The following is a 17903-nucleotide window of genomic DNA, read 5'->3' as shown; positions in this document are numbered from 1 at the left end:
CACTGTCGCAATGTGTCATGTAATGGCTGTTTAGTCACACAAGAGGTTCAGACGACTGGAGAGCGAGAGAGCAACACACATACAAATGTCAACTGTCAAAAGAAGAAACTGAATGACCAGTGAAATCGAGAACATGAGCGGTTCTTACTCCCTGCAGACTGTTGACAAAAAGAGCCCACCTGACGAATCAATCACGGTTATGTCAGAGAAAGAAGCAGCCATCATGGATCCAGGACATACAGAGAGTCAGCCATCCTGCAGTTTGAGTATAAGCAAAGTGTCTTACACCGTCAGGTAAGAGTGATTTGTTACTCTATCACAACCCCACAAAAGACTTTGAAAACTTATTGATTTGAGTGTGACAGCAATGTCTTAAATCTCGTGTACTTAAGTATGATTTGTGCTGAGTTAATGATGTGACTTGAGCATAGTAACAGTACCGCATGAAATATTGTTACTGTCTCTTATTCCACATTCCCCCCCTCAGTGTCTCCATGTCACATAATACACAAAATTATCTTTGTTTATTTATATATTCCCAGAGTGTTGATTTCTGTACACATAATATTGTTCTGTAAATCTGCTCCTACAGTAAATGATTAACAATACTGGCAATAGTCTTAATGTCTGTACACTCACGTGTGAGTTAGAAACAATCTCAGGTTTGAGATTGTCAGTTAAAATAGAATTGCAGATTATATTGCAATTATATTGCTAAACAAACTACAGATGGTGAAATGACCTGAACTGCATCCTTAAAAATGGTGTCCTTTTTGTGTTAAAAATATCAATATTGATAGTACTCATCTCTTTACCTAAGATAATTAGTACAATCTTTCTTAACATCTTTTCAGTTACACACATTTATTTTCACATGTAAAATATGCACAGCAAATTCATCAGCGAAGAATTAACTTACAAAAAAAAATAAACTGAAAGTGTTTAAGTTCTCTAACACAGACACATCTAAACACTCTCACAGTTGTGGTAATACTTTCTAGAGATAGATTTTTTACATTTATTTATTTTGGTGGTAGAGGTGGTGTTGATGGTGGGGGGATGGGGGGTAATTTCACAAATAATCACAGCTTGAACATGCAAATAAGAAGAAAACTGTATTCTGTAATACATTTTACAAGGTAACAGTCATCAGGGAGAGTAAAATTCATGTGACGTATTTTTGAACACAAAATAAACAGTCAGGACATTTGTACTATGACACTATGACTATGCTTGATAACAGTCAGTTAACAAGTAGACATGCACTGTTTCAGGCTGATGTAAAAAGACCTTGCATTTTTGGGACATATTATGTATTATAAAATATATATTATAAAATGTTTTGTAACAGTCTGAATGTATGTATGTATGTTTCAGTGAACGTGTAGGGCCTTGGTGGGACATGCCTTCCTACACGAAAAAATGGACTCGACAGATCCTCAACAACGTGTCATTCCACGTGGATAGTGGAGAAATCATGGGAATTTTAGGAAACTCAGGTGAGACAGTCATATGCATACTCTCAAGACAGTTTTGGAATCATTTAAGCATTGCCATATCTTTCAACATTATTTTTTTCCACACTGAAACTGTATAGGCAATTTACACCGATGAAGAGTATACAAAATGACCTTTTTCATAATAATCAAGTGAAAAACGGAATGATAATTTACTTTGTTTTATTTTTAACAATATGTACATTCTAGCAGATTGAGATGTAAGCAGAATAGAGCCATCCATACAGAGACTGTTCTGTACAAATCCATGTGTTATTTTTCACATAATTAAAACATTATCAATTGGTTCCCCACGTTTTCTGTAGGGTCTGGTAAGACCACTCTGCTGGATGCCATCGCAGGACGCATTGGCAATGCAGGCACCTTAGAGGGAGAAGTGTTTGTGAATGGGAGGAAACTGAGAAGAAAACAGTTTCAAGATGTTTTCTCATATGTGCTGCAGGTGAGCCGCCAACCACACACACACACACACACACACACACACACACACACACACACACACACACACACACATATGTGTACATATATATATATGTGTGTGTGTGTGTGTGTGTGTGTATGTATGTATGTCTATATTTGTGTGTGTGTATATATATATATATATATATATATATATATATATATATATATATATATACACTCCATACTCTCCATATTCTCATCAGGCTTAATGAGTGCATTGTATGCTGCATTTTGTGTGTGTGTGTGTCTGTGTGCGTGTGTGCAGCAACACTAGGCAGAACTTTCACCTCCTTTACCTGTTTAATCTTGGCAGTTGAAAATGAGAGTAAGTGAAAGGAGACTGCCTAGCAGAGTAATTAGACAACCGAAGGCCAAGGACCCACACGGGTAACTATAGGGCAAATCTGCTAAGACCTACCGTAAACTATCTACACTGAACCAGAGCGAAAAAGTTTCTGTGGGAGACAGTTGAAATGTGGCAGTCATGACAAGTTTCTTCATAATCTTCCTTGGAGGTATTCATGTGCATCCAGAGCTAAATTAAATAATCAAGGATAGTCCACAGTCATTTGAAGTAATCTCTAAATTTATTAAAGATAAAATTTTCAAAACTCAAGGGGGCTATAAACTAATCCCATCATTAAATTGTCGACATAAACTGAGAATGAAGTTGTGATATTAAGTCACAGGGTAATTCATTTAACAAGAGTTGAGAACCAACTTAAGCAGAAGTGGTGAAATTCCTGTTGAAAACTAGATTATGTACCAATTTCGGGAACCTGAGGAAATAGTTATTGTTTCATGATGAAGAGTGGAAGTTTAATTACCTCACTGGTGATTGCAGGTGGAATATGTATGTAGGCATAAACTTTACACAATTATTTCATCAGGTGAAAGTGCAAATAGCCCCACAAATTCTAGCAGTGTACAAGCATAGAAATGGTTTGAATAGAACATAAATCATACTCTAGATCAAAAAGGGTAGTAAATCTCATTTTGAAAATAATACATTAACTGACAATTAACTCAAACTCGCACACGCAATATTGCTCAGGTTGCATGGGTAGTGGAATGAAAACCTTTCAGATCAGTGGTATCAGTCACCTACTCTCAGTCTATTCAAAAGACGTCATTAGAGATGGGAAATTAATAAACTGTAGGTTTAAGTTTATTGTCTCAGGGATTGGCCAGACCTATTATAGCACTTTATCAATGGAAAATGAGTGTCAATTAAAACTGAAAAAGCAGTACGTCATTTTATGGTTGTGCAATTAACATCACATGCAGAATGGGCAGATATATGGTTATAGTTATAGATTACGACAGTTTCCTTGGAGGAGCTATTGCTACTGATTAATAACACCTACACATTTTTTATTCACCCAACCTGCACAGACTTTGTTCATAAAACTAAAGCGTCACTGTAGTATTTCACATGGCAATTCACTTGATGAACTCGCATTTGATAAATTGTAAGATCCCAGCCTTTATGGTTAACAGATTAGACATGAACTTGATACTACCTAACATTCCCTGAATGGCATGACGCTGATTTCCACAATATGCCCTGTGCCTGAGAATGCCACAAAGAGGTTGTTTTGGGGGGAAGCTTTCCAGTAACTCAGCCTGGAAAGAATAAAATGTTATACAGAAATATAAAGACGCTCATTAAGTAGTTTTTGGTGATTTTTTTTTTTTTCAGCAATTGGAGAAATTGTATTTATGTGAACACATACTTACACACATGTGTAATTCTGCTTGTGTTGTGTAGATACTGTGGGCTAAAGCATTGAAAACCAACAGGGCAGTAATGTCAATCAATGACAACTCATTTTCAAGAAGTTATTGTAGACGTAGACCATAGACAGAATTTAAAGGTACGGAGGGTGAATAAGACAGTGCATATGCACACACACACACATACACACACACACACACACACACACACACACACACACACACACAAATACACACAGATGCATACTAAATTAGCAGTTATCTGTACAAGCACAGCATGTACAGCAAGGAATAGTGCAGGTGCCTCATTAAACTACAAAGCAGACAATATAGAGAAAATGCTTTGGAAAGCACAAAAATCATATCCTAGCTCAAAAAAGTGCAGTAAATCTCATTTTAAACATTCACACAGTTGCCTTCTGTCTGGTTTTCATGTCTGCATTTATTTAAATATTTTAGTCATCTTTACTTTAGCTGTATGGTCAAAAAAAACCACACTCCATATGTGACTTTGCTTAGGTTGCGTAGGTAGTAGGATCAAACCCCTTCAAATCCATATCAGCAAAGACCTAAACACAATCTATTTCATAGATGGAAAGAAGGAAATGTTTTTAGTGTGGGTTATCATTTATAATCCTCAGGTTAGGTCAGATCCATTATACAGCATTTTATCATTTGGAAAGTCAATGTCAATTCAAACTGGAAAAGCAATACGTCATTTATTGGTTATGTAACTCACATCACATGCAGAACTGGTGTTAAGATAATGTATGGTCAGCTATAAATTACAACATCTTCCTCGAATGAGCTATTGTCACTGATTAGTAACACCTACGCAATTTCTTTATTTAGCCAGTCAGTGCAGGCTTTATTCTTAACACTAAAGTAATACTGTAATATTATATATGGCAATGCACATGATGAGCTTGCTGTCATGATGTGGACTTTAAGGTCAGGCAATTAGACATGAACTTGATATCGCCAGACATTCACAGAGTGACATGACTTGGCCGTCAGCATTTCCATTAAATGCCCTGTGCTCACAAATGTCACAAAGGGGCAGTTTTAGGGGGGGGGGGGGTACGTGTCACAATAACTCCACTTGACCTGGCTGCAATTGTATACTGAAGCATAGAGATGCTCATTAAGTACCTCAATGCAAATTTGTCTTTTCAGAAGCTGGAGTATCGCTGGTGTTTATGTGAACACAAACTCACACACATGTTGTTCTGCTCGTGCTGTGTAGACACTGTGAACTTAAACCTCAAAATCCAACAGGGCAATGCTGTCAATCACTGACAACTCAAATTTCAGAGAACTCATTATAGATTAGCACATTACAGATTTAGAGATAAAGAGAGTAAATGGGACAGTGCATACACGCCAAAGCTCATGAAACGAGCAGGTGAGAGACAGACTCTCTCTGGTGCATGCTTGGATCACTCACAAAATGATAAGCAGATAGTGCCAACAACCCTTCTTGGGCAAGAAAGAGCAACATATTTCTGTCTTTAAGCCACACGATACTTCATGAATATTTCATAGGCCTTTTAGGCTGTCAGTGGTTCAGCAACAGTAAGAAGTTTCTTTTGATTTTTTATAATCAGGGGAAATATGTATTTGTTATTTGGACATAGTGTAATACACCAAAGACGCTGAAGTAGGTAAATCTGTTGTTAATGTGGTGTATGATTTTATGTAATTCACCTGCATAACTGAATCTATTTGGTCTGGAACATATCTGTAAGTTGACAGTACTTGTGGGGACGTAGATGTGACATACTCCTTTGGCCTTGTTTGGCCTCATTTATCTGCAGTTGCCTGATGGTCATTTTCTTTGTTTGTCTGCTCCTCAGAGTGACAACCTCCTCAGCTATCTGACAGTGGAGGAGACACTCACCTTCACCGCTCAGCTGTCTTTAAGAGGATACTCCTCAGATGCCATCCAGAAGAGGGTGAGATCTCAAATGACAATCATTCTAAAATAATAAAAAGTTTCTTTTTAGGGTCAAGTTTGTAATTAAAGGATGACGGTCTTTAGCAAATAGATAACTGTTTGCTAATGAGGCTCTATATAGCACCCTTGCGCTATAATGTAGAATCTCTTTCCATTGGGCAATGACTGTAGACATCTTCCTTTGCGTGGTGGATGTACTGGATGGAAGTCTTTGTGGATCCCTTTGTGAAATTATTCCCCTCCATCTGACCTGATCCAGGTGGCTGCAGTGATGGCAGAACTGAGTTTGGGTCACGTAGCTCACTCAGTCATTGGAGGGCGAATCTTCCCAGGCATCTCTGGGGGAGAGAGACGCAGAGTGTCTATTGCTAGCCAGCTTCTCCAAGACCCAAGTGAGTAAAATAAGTCTTTGGATTTTAGAGATTGTGTTTTTTTTTTTTTTTTTAGAGATTATTGTACAAAGATATATTTGACATATTAAGATCATTATACTGCATTCAGAAAAACAGAACATGCAAAGTACATGTACTGGCGGGTATTCATCTAATGCTTATCATGGGTATGATTTAATTAACAAAATGACATCAAATACCGAAAGCACGCCGAAGTGAATCCATTCAGTCCATTTTTTCTTTGTTCCTCAAATACGTGGAGAGCAGTGGAGACAGAAAGATAGTAGTAGAAATAAAGAGGTAGAATTAAATGAAAGGCTTGGTTACCTTATAGGTTTGGATTAAGCTGTGGTCTATGGGGACACTTAAAGTGTTTTATCAGGCTCTTTGGACTTAAGGGGATGGGGAGGTGTGCTGGGACTCTGGACTGCAGATTAGACAAAACCACTCTTTGCTAAACATAGACTGCCAATTATACAGGGTTCCCAGCCATTACTTTCTCCAATCAAGCAGGAAATTAATCACTCAATTAATCTGTCTGTTAATTTACTCTGCTTTTGACAAAAGCAAATCTATTAATTGTCTTATTAATGTGGACAAATTAGTGGAGCAGTTGTGATTTATCTCAAAGTTGTCTCTCAAAGGGGGACAAAGTGTACTTTAAAAAAGTTTCTTCACCCCACCCCTCAGGTTTCACTTTTAAATGTCACATTATGTGATGTCATCAACCTGTGTCTCTGTAGAGGTGATTCTACTGGATGAGCCAACCACGAGCCTGGACAGTATGACGGCCAATCAAATCGTGGTTTTGTTGGCCGAGCTTGCCAAAAGGGATCGTATTGTCATTGTGACCATCCATCAGCCCCGCTCAGAGCTATTCAGAGTGAGTGGGAAAAACGAGGGCTTTCATACGACCTTTCTGACATTACAATTATACCTCTGTCTCTTTATTGTGTCGGCGTTGCCATTATCAGCTTATTTTGCTTATCAAAATAAAATGCCCTCATACTGAATTACAGTGTCATTTAGATAAGTCCATGAACTTTCACTGTCCCAATCCCGAATTGCAAGCCAAGAAGCGCAGGCCTATTCTCCATGTACATCTAAGCAGTTTTACTAAAAACAAAATGTTCAAAGTGTTTAAAACTTTCCTGACCTTTCTTAATTTACATGCCTTGCTTTTTTCATAGATTTTCAGTAAGATAGCCATCATGAGTCGAGGTGAATTGGTATTCTGTGGCCAACCAGGGGAGATGGTGGACTTTTTCAACAGCTGTGGCTACGAATGCCCAGAGTACTGCAACCCCTTTGATATCTATGGTATACATATTTTTTATTCTCAGAAAATCAGTTCCATTACGACAACAACATATCTTTTATTCTCTAATATGAATCGCAATCACTTTTGAGTTCCCAGCTTCACCTGTATTTATGATGCTCCAAATATTGAACATATCACTGAAATGTCATATGAAATTGTACCTATTGAGGTCTTAATCTGTGTGACCCAGAACCTCATAAAATCATTACAACAATCTGTCCATTCCGTAGGAGTGACAATCAGACAGTATAAATTGCTTCCCTTCCCTGGAACCACATGTGACGTCTTATGATTTAAGACCTGCTGATAACCTTTTACGCATTAGAACGACCCGTTTCATAATATGCCTTGCTTTTCTGAATATCTGTTCTTGACTGACAGTGGATCTTACCTCTGTGGACACACGCAACAGCGAGAGAGAGGTGGCCACCTACAACCGCATGCATAGCATCACCTCAGCCTACCAAAACTCCGACATATATGAGGGCATGCTGGGAAAGATTCAGAAATGCTGTCAGCCTCAGGAAAAACCCAGCATCCCATTTAAAAGCAGGACATCACCCACTTGTGCATCCAAACTTTGGGTTCTCCTCAGGTGGGATGCAACTCACCTTAATGGCCAATGGATTAATGTTACAAGTTTCAAAGACAGTCAAGTAGATGACATATATGGGAGAGTTTGTTTGATAACCCATAATATTTCATGTTTATTTGATATATATATATATATATAATTGATGTAGTTTAAAAAGCAGTTTAAAAAGTACCCTGGGTCTAAATATAACCCTTTACCTTAGCAACTTTTCATGCACATGCAGTGGATTAGCTCTCATAAGTTCTAAATGACTGGCACACACATACACACAAATAATCAATAGGAGTCTTAATTTAAGCAATTCTCATTTCACAGTGATTTTCATTTTTGCCGTCTTCTCTCTTTCCCTCTTTCTCTCTCTGGTGTTTAGGAGGACGATGAAGAATCTCTCTCGGGACCGTATGGGTGTGCTCATGCGTCTCTCCCAGAACCTTATCTATGGCCTCTTTGTCGCTTTCTTTGTCATGAGGCTGAATGATGATGTCGACAGGGGAGCGGTGCAGGACCGTATCGGAATCATCTACCAGTCCATCGCGGCAACACCCTACACTGGCATGCTCAACGCAGTGGCCCTGTGTAAGTATTTACTGGTGTACCACTCAACAACAACAACAACAACAACAACAATAAATAAATAAATAAATAAATAAATAAAAATAATTGCATTTTATTTGCAATTCTGTGGTCATAAATGATCAGCTTTGCACATTATATAACCCTAAAGAATTACAAAAAGGACCTGCTTTTGTATACTGTAATAGCAACAATATCCCTCTGATATAACATAGGAACCAGCAAGCATAATTTAAAAACTGAAACCCGAGGGAAAATGAATTTGAACCTAAACGCGAATATGCACACGTACTGTACATACAGGGCAACAGTCAGCCAGTTTCTTTTTGTCTGTCTTGCTGTCTTCCCCCTCTATCTCTAATCTGCTGATAGAGGGAATGACACAACGACAGGTGAGAGAACGTGAGAGACTGAACTGCAGAGCCCAAAGTCTAATCGTCTCACAGGCTGGCCATTGCATGTTAAATGGTCTTGAACTTGGAGCTCAGAAGATAACACACGCTGTCATTTGTGTTTGTGTCTTCTCACCTCTCACCAAAGTAGGGTATAGTTCAGGGGTCTATGCAATATATAAATGCCCCCAAAACATTGTAAAACCATGCATGCTGCTATGCTGATATGAACCAACGTCTCAAGCATTCACAAACAGACATAGTCATGTAACGTTTCTTTTATTTCTTTATGATATGATTTAGCCTGCTTATGGACAGTTAAAACAGCTTCAACTATGTGCAAGACTTGGATATTAAAACCACAGTAGGTGCAAAAGCTACAACTGATGCTGCTGGTGCATTGAATAATTGTCACTGATGGTGCTGTGTGGTGTGTGCAGTCCCTGCCCTCAGAGCAATAGCTGATCAGGAGAGTATGGATGGCCTGTACCACAAGTGGCAGATGTTCCTGGCCTATGTCATTCATATCATCCCCTTCAGTGTCATCAGTGTGTTCATATTCACTTCATTCCTTTACTGGTAAGTGTGTATGTGTATGTGTGTGTGTGTGTGTGTGTGTGTGTGAGTGTGACATGACTGACCTGATATCAGCTTGTTGTACCGACTTAACCTTATGCTGACCTGAGTGTTTATTTTGGCAAGACAAATGTTACAGTGGGAGGGAGGTGAAGGACAGGAAAATGACCTTTAGTCATACTTTAATGAATTTATTAATGGTCTATCATTTATTCAATGGATGTCAGTCTGAGATAAAAGTTAGTATGGTCACAAGGTAATACGATCACAAAACTGTGTCTGTGTCAAATATCTACGACCACGTAAGAGTGAGGGGGGAGGGGGGCAGAGAAGAGATGCAGAGTTAGATGTTGCATGGTGAATACATTGTAGCCATTGATTAATATTTCATGTCTCATGCTGTCACCTTCTCGTCACCTTTTACACACACATGCAGGCATGTGTCTTGCTTCTGAGCTAACGTGCCGTGTGCATGTGTGTGTTTGTGTCAGGACGGTGGGCATGAATCCAGAACCTTGGCGATTCGCAAGTTTCTCAGGGGTGGTCTTGGTGCCTCATTTCATTGGTGAAATGCTGACTCTGGCCTTGCTGGGTGTTGTTCATGATCCAAATATGGTGAACAGTGGGGTGGCCTTACTCAATATTGCCGGTGTCATGTTGGGCTCAGGCTTCCTGAGGTAACGTAATAGTTTTAAGTTTTCCAGAAATCTATGTTCCATGTCAAGAAAGTTCATCTTTGCATCTTTTGTGTTTGCACATTTGTGTTTTTTCGGTTTTTAAACACAGGAGCAATAAAGACATGCCGAGGGTATTTCAGTGGCTGAGTTACCTCACCTTTCAGAAGTATGGCTGTGAACTTCTCATCTTTACAGAGTTCCACAGTTCCAACTTCACCTGTAGTAAGACACACTACTTGACCTTCTTTCAGCTCAATATTCAAATTTCAAGTGCCAACCTAAAATCTACACTTCTCTACATCTATTTCTTCTTTCAAAAAAAAAAAACTTTCAGAATGTAACTTCACTTAAACAGTTTATGTTGGAACATAAAATCATAAAACCCTAAACTCCAAAAAACCCCAAAACAAAACAAAATAAACCCAAAGTCAGGATTTGACTTTGATTCATTAGAATCTTGACTAATGTTGCTTTTTATTTGTTGTTTGTTTGTTTATTTATTGCTTGTACAAAGGTGAGTCATCTGTTGTTCCTGGAGCATGCTCGATGATCTCTGGCGATAATATAATAGATGCAAGTTACCCTGGAGCTGAAACACGCTTCACAATGGACTTCTTACTACTCTATGCATTCCTGCCTGCACTGGTCATTCTCGGAATCATCAGCTTCAGGATCCGAGACCGCCTCATCCGACGCTGACACTCTATTGACTTTTTTTTACATTTGTGTGTGCATGTATTGCATTGGCTTGGATTCAACCAAGAGCTATAGCGAGAGCTTGATATACATTCACACTCCTAAGACGTCCCAGGACGAAGACAGAGATGATGGAATCAAGTCAATTATTACAGCTCCATTTTCAGAACGGGGCGGTTTTATTGGACTTTGACAATATCATGTGACTTTGCAGACTGAAATCAAGGTAAATGAAATGCAAGTAAGGACCATGGGGAAGAGGGAACAAATGATCATGAACAGGACCAAAAACAGCTTTTGGTTTCTAGACCAGATCTTCACAATTTAGTGTAAAATAGAAAATTCCTAATCATTTCAACCTATTCACAAACACAATATGCATACAATATCCATGACTAATAACGCTTGCGATAAGGGAAAAATCAGATTATTGTTTCATAAATCTTTAGATTTTTAAGTCCAAATCAGTTTTGAGAGTACCTCTCTCCTTCTTGAAATTTGTCCACAACCACATGATGAGAGAAAAATATAGTTCACTGTCAAACACTCAAGCACTCAGGACCACCAAATAAAAACATTGTTTCCTTCCATAGTAAATGAACAAATGAAACAAAAAAAGAAGAGCTTTGGATTCATGACATCTTTGACGAATTTAAAGAAATATATATGAGTAAGAAAGTTTGCAGGATCTGTTTATCTGAGTCTCATTCAAATGGCTTGGATCTATGTGTTTTTTTAGCCGTGTAACTTTATTTGTGAATCTACTAATTGGCTTAAAAGCACTTTGTTTTTTTCCCCTCTGGTTACAAGAGGTGAATATTTATGCCAATACCCCCCCCCCCCCCCCCCCCCCCCCCCCCCACCTCGACACAAATGAAAATTCATTTCAGTTTTTCGGGACTTCTTCAAGATCACAGAGGTCCTGTCATACAATGCATATATGCAATACGACTTATTTCAAAAATGTGCTCCTTTTTTATTCATATAGAAAATTGTTTTATTTTCTTTCATCATTAGATTATTAATGCTTGTAGCAAGGTGAATGTTGATGTATGTTAATATTGCTGTATGTTTTGGGTGGGTTTTTTTGTTGTTGTTTGTTTGTTTGTTTGTTTTTAATTTTTGCAAAATTAACTCTCAGTAATAAAATCAATCTAAAAACAAAAACACATTCACATGCATTATTGACAGTTTTCATTTCATCTCAAGTAATAACTGTGCTCAAGACTGACAGCAGTGTCTTGCAAATAAATCACTCAACCACCCATTCATATCTCAGATACTGCAAATGACTGCTTAAATAGAAAGTATTCCTGATATGGAATAGCCAATATTTGCTTCTCATTAGCATTCACTACTTCTGTCGTCATGGGTAGAAAATAATCTGTGAATCAAAGCAGTTTACTGCGTCGTTGTCATGCCGTCATAAAAAGTTTTATAATCTTATCAGTAAAGGAAGAATCAGCCTACAACGTGACTACGCTTTGACTTAAACTCCACAGTTCACAGAACATCATGTCCCATGATACTTTACGCATTACGTAATTTGAATGCGTCGTTGCCCCTCGCAACAGTAATCATCAAGATTTGCCAAGATGTGGGATGACGCTACTGTATAGTAAACCATTTCAAAGCCGTTGCTTTATGTTACTACATGATTAAATATAGAATACTCTGTATAAATAAAGGTAACAAAGAGAGGCAATGCCTAAAATAAGGTACGTTTAGTGAAAGACAAGCTGGTTATATAACTAAAATCGTCCGAGCTAGATTTGTAGTTAGCTTGCTAGTAATCAAGTGCAAGGTTTAGCTGACCTGTTAGCTCTGTGTCTACCTGTCGCTGACGATTCTTTTGTACCGTGAATTCTTAACGATTGTTTTTGGTTTGATATGTATATTTCATATTTCCACTGAATTACAATATTAGTGATCTGCTGTGGGATTTGGCTGCTTCGGAGGTCCAAAGCAGGGAGAGCAGGACTGGCCAGGATGAGGATGCTGAGGAGAATAACACGTCCTTGAACGAGAGAACAGTGTTTTTCATGGGCAGTAAAACAGGGGTATGCTTCAGAAAACATTGTTATCTCATAGATTATAAAACTACTGCTAAACATTCTACATCGTTACTATAGCACGCACTAATGGTCGAGGAGCAGTATGGTAGCAAATAGCAACTAGCTGTCTTGTACTGTACACCATTCAGTAACGTTGTAACTGAGTCTGCATAAATGAACAGGAAACTAAACAATAAATTATTTGTTTCAGGGTAAAACCACAGTTTTGCTCAGATTTCTTGACAGGTGAGTGAAAAGCTATCGTAAAAGTCGATATGTTAGATTTCAACCCCCAAAATTGCTTGACTGACTCTTGCATTTTCTCAAACCTTGTCAGAGATGAAGCACCCAAACCAACTCTTGCATTAGAGTACACTTTTGGACGACGAGCAAGAGGCCACAACACGGTGCAAACAGATGCTTTCTTCCATTGCAAATAACAATTTATGTAGATTACTTTTGCAAAGACTAGCCATCTGAATTCTGCATTACTCTGACTAGACAATTAAACTGATAGTTCAGTTTTATGAGTTGAGTATTTTCCATGTACTTGTACAAATAATTTTTGTTGTCTGTGTAACCTGTTAATTTAATTAAGACAAATATAAATCCTATGTGATTTCAGACCCTGTTGTGTATGTGTATGTTTTATATTATTTATGTAAATTGCTTTCCCTCCTAAGCCCAAAGATATTGCTCACCTGTGGGAACTTGGAGGAGGCACATCATTGTCTGAACTTGTTCAGATTCCCATCACTGCACATAATATCAGGTTAATGACAGCCCTCTCTCAGAGTGAATTTTTTGAGAGTATTCATAAATAAAGATGTGGTTAACCTTTGAGGCTCCCGGCAACTTAGGCTGTTTGTCTACACACAGCTCTCTCTCTGTGGTGCTGGTTCTGGACCTGTCAAAGCCCAACACTCTATGGGGGACGATGGAGAAGCTGCTTAATGCAGTTCGGACTCAAGTGGACAAAGTGTGGGCTTTGTCTCAGAAGTCACGGGAGTCTAAATCCAGTAGACAACTGGGCCAGAACAGAGCCCTACGTGTCCTCCACAAAGATCACCCGGTGAGTAGATGTAAAGAAAGATTTGAGATTTGAATGGCATTGACATTTTTATACCCAGTGAAGTTAGACTCTGTTGACTGAATTGACTGTGACTTTCACCCCAGTGTGGTATAGTAATGAAGTAAAAGTACTTAAGTGTGTTTTGGGAATATTTCCACTTTACATGAATATAAAAAATTCCGTCAACTTTCGTGATCAAGAGCAAGTGGCTGCTTTTACTCTGGTGCATTTCCCCACTCGCCTTCGTAACTCGCCGCAGTTTCAAATAAGCAGAAAACAGCAAATACACCAATACTCACACTGCTTCATTTAGTAAATCATTCAGCTAAATTATGTCCTCCCACACACTCAGTGTTACTATGGCTATGACCAGCTCGTACTGTATGGGTGGTATGAATATGCCTCAGCCTCATTTCAGCTTCTCTCAGTGTCACTGTCTTGTTTAGAGCTCTATATTTGCTAATATATTTGGAAAAGTTGTAATGATTTCGCCCATACTTGAGTGAGTGTAATAGAACCCTTAGGCATTCATGTAAAGTCACCAAATTAAAAAAAAAAAAAAAAAAAAATTGACCAGGAGCGTTTATCCTGTGATTTGCACAGGAAAATGGCAGAGTGGATTTGATTTGTTTTTTTGTTAACGGTTTGTAAGAAAGAGTTTTTTTTTTAAAACCATGTATAAAATATGTAAAACAAAGAAAAGTCCTTATGCCTTTTCAGGTTTTACGTCATTTACGTGTACATTTGCTGTACTTAAGTACATGTAATATTAGGTACTTAAAACCTCAGCTTGAGCAGGCTTGTCGTGGGCGCTTTGTCCCGAGTCGTTTTCCAGAAAGGTTTCTTTACTTGTACTGAAGTGTGATTCTTGGGAACTTTTTATACAACATTGTTTTATCCTGTGGTGTGTTCACTTCTCACTACGTTAATAATCTGGTTTTTACCCCACCAGGACAGAGAACTCATAGATCCCTTCCCTGTTCCATTGTTAATTATTGGGAGCAAGTTTGACATTTTTCAGGTAAATGTCAATCAAACTTAATTGGATAATTACAAACCTAATTGGATTTCTTTGAATGATGTTCTGAAAGATTAGGTGATGCATGAGCACATCAAATTTCTGATCAATTTAAGATCTCACATTGTGATCCTAAGTGATTCTTCATTCTGTTTGTTTTGCGCAGGATTTTGAAACTGAGAAAAGAAATGTGATTTGCAAGACGCTGCGCTTCTTGGCTCATTTCTATGGAGCATCTCTGATCGTAAGTCGGATAAACACACTCAGCCCAACAGAAGCACTGGTTAAATTCTACCACACGTTGGGCTGAAAGTAGATAGCAAAGATTGATAATGACTTTCATTTGAATTTGAACAACTAACAACTGACTTCTTGAGGTTATTGTTATTGTTATTAAAATTCACCATAATGTAATTAGACACACACACACACACACATATATATATATATATATATATATATATATATATATATATATATATATATATATATATATATATGTGTGTGTGTGTGTGTGTGTGTGTGTGTGTGTGTGTGTGTGTATATATATATATATGTATATATATGTATGTATGTATGTATTAAGGTTTGTATTATGCTTATAATGTTGCCAATGCAGTTTGGAAGCAAGTGGTTAATTTTGAAATACTTGCCATTTTCGCATGTACACATTTATAAAAGTGAATGATGACTTCCTTTTAAACTGAACTGACAACATTATGCTGTAAAGCACGCTATAAACTTCCTTTTATAAGTGTGTGTAATTACATCATGGTGAATTTTAACAGCTTGAAGTTGTTTTAAGGTGTAGTTCTCCCTCAAAGATTAACATGATCAGTGTATTCATCCACAGAATCATGTCTTTCTCTGTATCTGCCCATATCGTCTTTATTTATTTATTTGCTGAAATCTTCTACAGTTTACCAGCAGTAAGTCTGAGGGCATGATGTCAAAAACAAGGGGCTTTGTCAGTCACCTAGCGTTTGGAACAGAAAAGGGGTAAGTGACAGTGACTTTTAATTTTTAATTATCGTAAATCATGAACAATGCCACCTGATTTATTTAATAACACTTTTTGACACTGCTGGACTTCTAAAAGAGGTTAAGATTTTTATGTAGCATATGTCTAATACTATAAATCTACTCATGTCGCAATCTGCAAAAATGTGTGAAAACATAAAATGCTGCATCCTGGAGAAAAACCTGTGAAATACCTGCGCCGTCATTGTGTAAATATTTTGTGTCTTTACGTTTGGAAGGAAATCCGTCTCTACAGATCCCAGTAAACCTCTGGTGATTCCAGCAGGCATGGACTCTCTCAGTCAGATAGGTGAGATGTTCTGTCTGTGAGTAGCAGAGTGTGTAGATTTAAACCGTTGTATTAACCGCCACTAATTTCAAAATGCCCTATTACTTGCCTTCAAGAACACAACATTTGTACTCAGGCTGCTTTTTCCTTTTTCTTCAAATATTGTGGCCTTGCCTTTTAGAAAGTACTTTGGTAGAATAAAGGATTGTCAATGAAGAGGCTGTCAAATAATCTGACTCATAGCCTCACCTCGACCTTTTCTTAACCTTGACCTTATCCACAGAAGACAGCTATCTGCTGTGTAGGCTGATCTACCCACTTCGTTCCATACAACACTGATACACATCTTTTTTTATTAATGTTCTGACTGCTAATAATTTTTTTTTGTATATAGGTTCACCGCCCACAACAGACATTGACATTGGCACTTTGCATGCCAAAAACCCTCTAGACCTTTGGAAGAAAGTTTTCGAAAGGATCTTCCCTCCAGAGGTATCTATAACTCTTACACACGTACACAAGTATCAAATTATATCCTATCCACTTCATTTTTCCTGTTTATTGTTTGTCTTTTCTGTGGTTTTCTACACTGAAAATACAGGTCAAGTTCACCTTACTGCATATTCACACATAACTGATTTTTCTGAATGAAGCTGTTTTGCTTTTTCTTGCTCTAGAGTATCAGGGCCCATAAAGAAGTGAAGGATCCTGCTAAGGACCCCCAGTACAGTGAGCCTCAGATTGACTCTATGAGGGCCCAGAAAGACCAGGTAAAAGGCCAGACCATTCTTGGATCACGTTCAGACAGTGTCCTTGTGCTTACCTTGGCCTGCAATAAACAGTTTGGCCTATCTGTGTTACACCTGTTTAATGAGCTGTAACAATCATTGTAAAACTATGTCTGTTGTATTTACTGCTTCTTATTGTAAACTATGGTAACCTCTTACTTATATGTCCATGGCCTGACATGTTACAAACTGTTTTCCCATTGGCTGAGTAACGTTCAGTTGCCCCGTCCAGCCATTAGGAGAAGTAGTTAACTAATGGTTACTCGTGACCAACCCTGATGTAAATTTGAAGCACATCCGCTGTCCTGGGACACAAAGAACTTGATATCATAATCACATGCTAATTTATTTAATGACAACTGATTCGGGACCCTGTGGGATGTCATGCTGTTATTACTGCAAAATTATTGATGCAATCTGTTCCCATTTATTTCGTGTACAGAGTAAGGAGTATGTGTACTCTAGAGGGAAGGACGGGTTATGACCTGGGTGGTGTACATTTTTTTTCCCTCTCTTTTTTCTTAAGGAGCTGAGTCAGTATAAGAGAGAACAGTCAAAGTCATGGAAAGGTCTGGAGTTGGAGACCTAATTTTGTGTTCACGCCATCACAAGGTCAAAGAACAGAGGCGGACGCACATATGCTTCTATCCAAACTTCTCTGAGGCTGGCATAGTTTCTGCCTCAGTCCTTTCAGGTGATAGCACCAATTCTGAATCGACAACGCTAACGGACTTCAGTGTATATATGATCTGTCTTTCTGCAATAAA

At 38.2% G+C, this 17903-nt stretch overlaps 2 protein-coding genes across 2 annotated transcripts; both read left to right on the top strand.

The window, feature by feature from the left end:
- The first annotated feature begins 51 nt into the window (after positions 1-51).
- Positions 52-11724, top strand: abcg5 (ATP-binding cassette, sub-family G (WHITE), member 5). Its single transcript, XM_030771252.1, has 13 exons — positions 52-294; positions 1378-1499; positions 1823-1959; positions 5573-5671; positions 5933-6065; positions 6809-6948; positions 7256-7385; positions 7768-7981; positions 8352-8557; positions 9387-9525; positions 10014-10199; positions 10309-10421; positions 10714-11724. The coding sequence occupies exons 1-13, from the start codon at positions 113-115 to the stop codon at positions 10896-10898; spliced, it is 1986 nt and encodes a 661-aa protein (XP_030627112.1). The 5' UTR covers positions 52-112; the 3' UTR covers positions 10899-11724.
- Positions 11725-12595: 871 nt separating this feature from the next.
- Positions 12596-17725, top strand: dync2li1 (dynein, cytoplasmic 2, light intermediate chain 1). The gene is made up of 13 exons (XM_030772800.1): positions 12596-12613; positions 12823-12955; positions 13161-13195; positions 13287-13356; positions 13633-13721; positions 13829-14021; positions 14974-15042; positions 15206-15283; positions 15959-16038; positions 16299-16369; positions 16743-16840; positions 17026-17118; positions 17663-17725. The coding sequence occupies exons 1-13, from the start codon at positions 12600-12602 to the stop codon at positions 17723-17725; spliced, it is 1086 nt and encodes a 361-aa protein (XP_030628660.1). The 5' UTR covers positions 12596-12599.
- Positions 17726-17903: the final 178 nt, after the last annotated feature.

This window comes from Chanos chanos, chromosome 4 (assembly GCF_902362185.1).
Source record: "Chanos chanos chromosome 4, fChaCha1.1, whole genome shotgun sequence".
NCBI classification, from domain to species: Eukaryota; Metazoa; Chordata; class Actinopteri; order Gonorynchiformes; family Chanidae; genus Chanos; species Chanos chanos.
Note: the sequence above shows the minus strand (reverse complement) of the source record. Positions and strands in the feature narration are given on the sequence as shown.

Excerpts from the sequence above, each read along its gene's own strand:
- dync2li1 (XM_030772800.1), top strand. Across the intron at positions 15,043-15,205 it reads GCAAGTTTGACATTTTTCAG|GATTTTGAAACTGAGAAAAG; the intron begins GTAAATGTCAAT and ends TGTTTTGCGCAG. Across the intron at positions 16,039-16,298 it reads GCGTTTGGAACAGAAAAGGG|GAAATCCGTCTCTACAGATC; the intron begins GTAAGTGACAGT and ends TACGTTTGGAAG.
- abcg5 (XM_030771252.1), top strand. The coding sequence starts at position 113 with ATGACCAGTGAAATCGAGAACATGAGCGGTTCTTACTCCCTGCAGACT. Across the intron at positions 1,500-1,822 it reads GGGAATTTTAGGAAACTCAG|GGTCTGGTAAGACCACTCTG; the intron begins GTGAGACAGTCA and ends CGTTTTCTGTAG. Across the intron at positions 10,200-10,308 it reads TTGGGCTCAGGCTTCCTGAG|GAGCAATAAAGACATGCCGA; the intron begins GTAACGTAATAG and ends TTTTAAACACAG.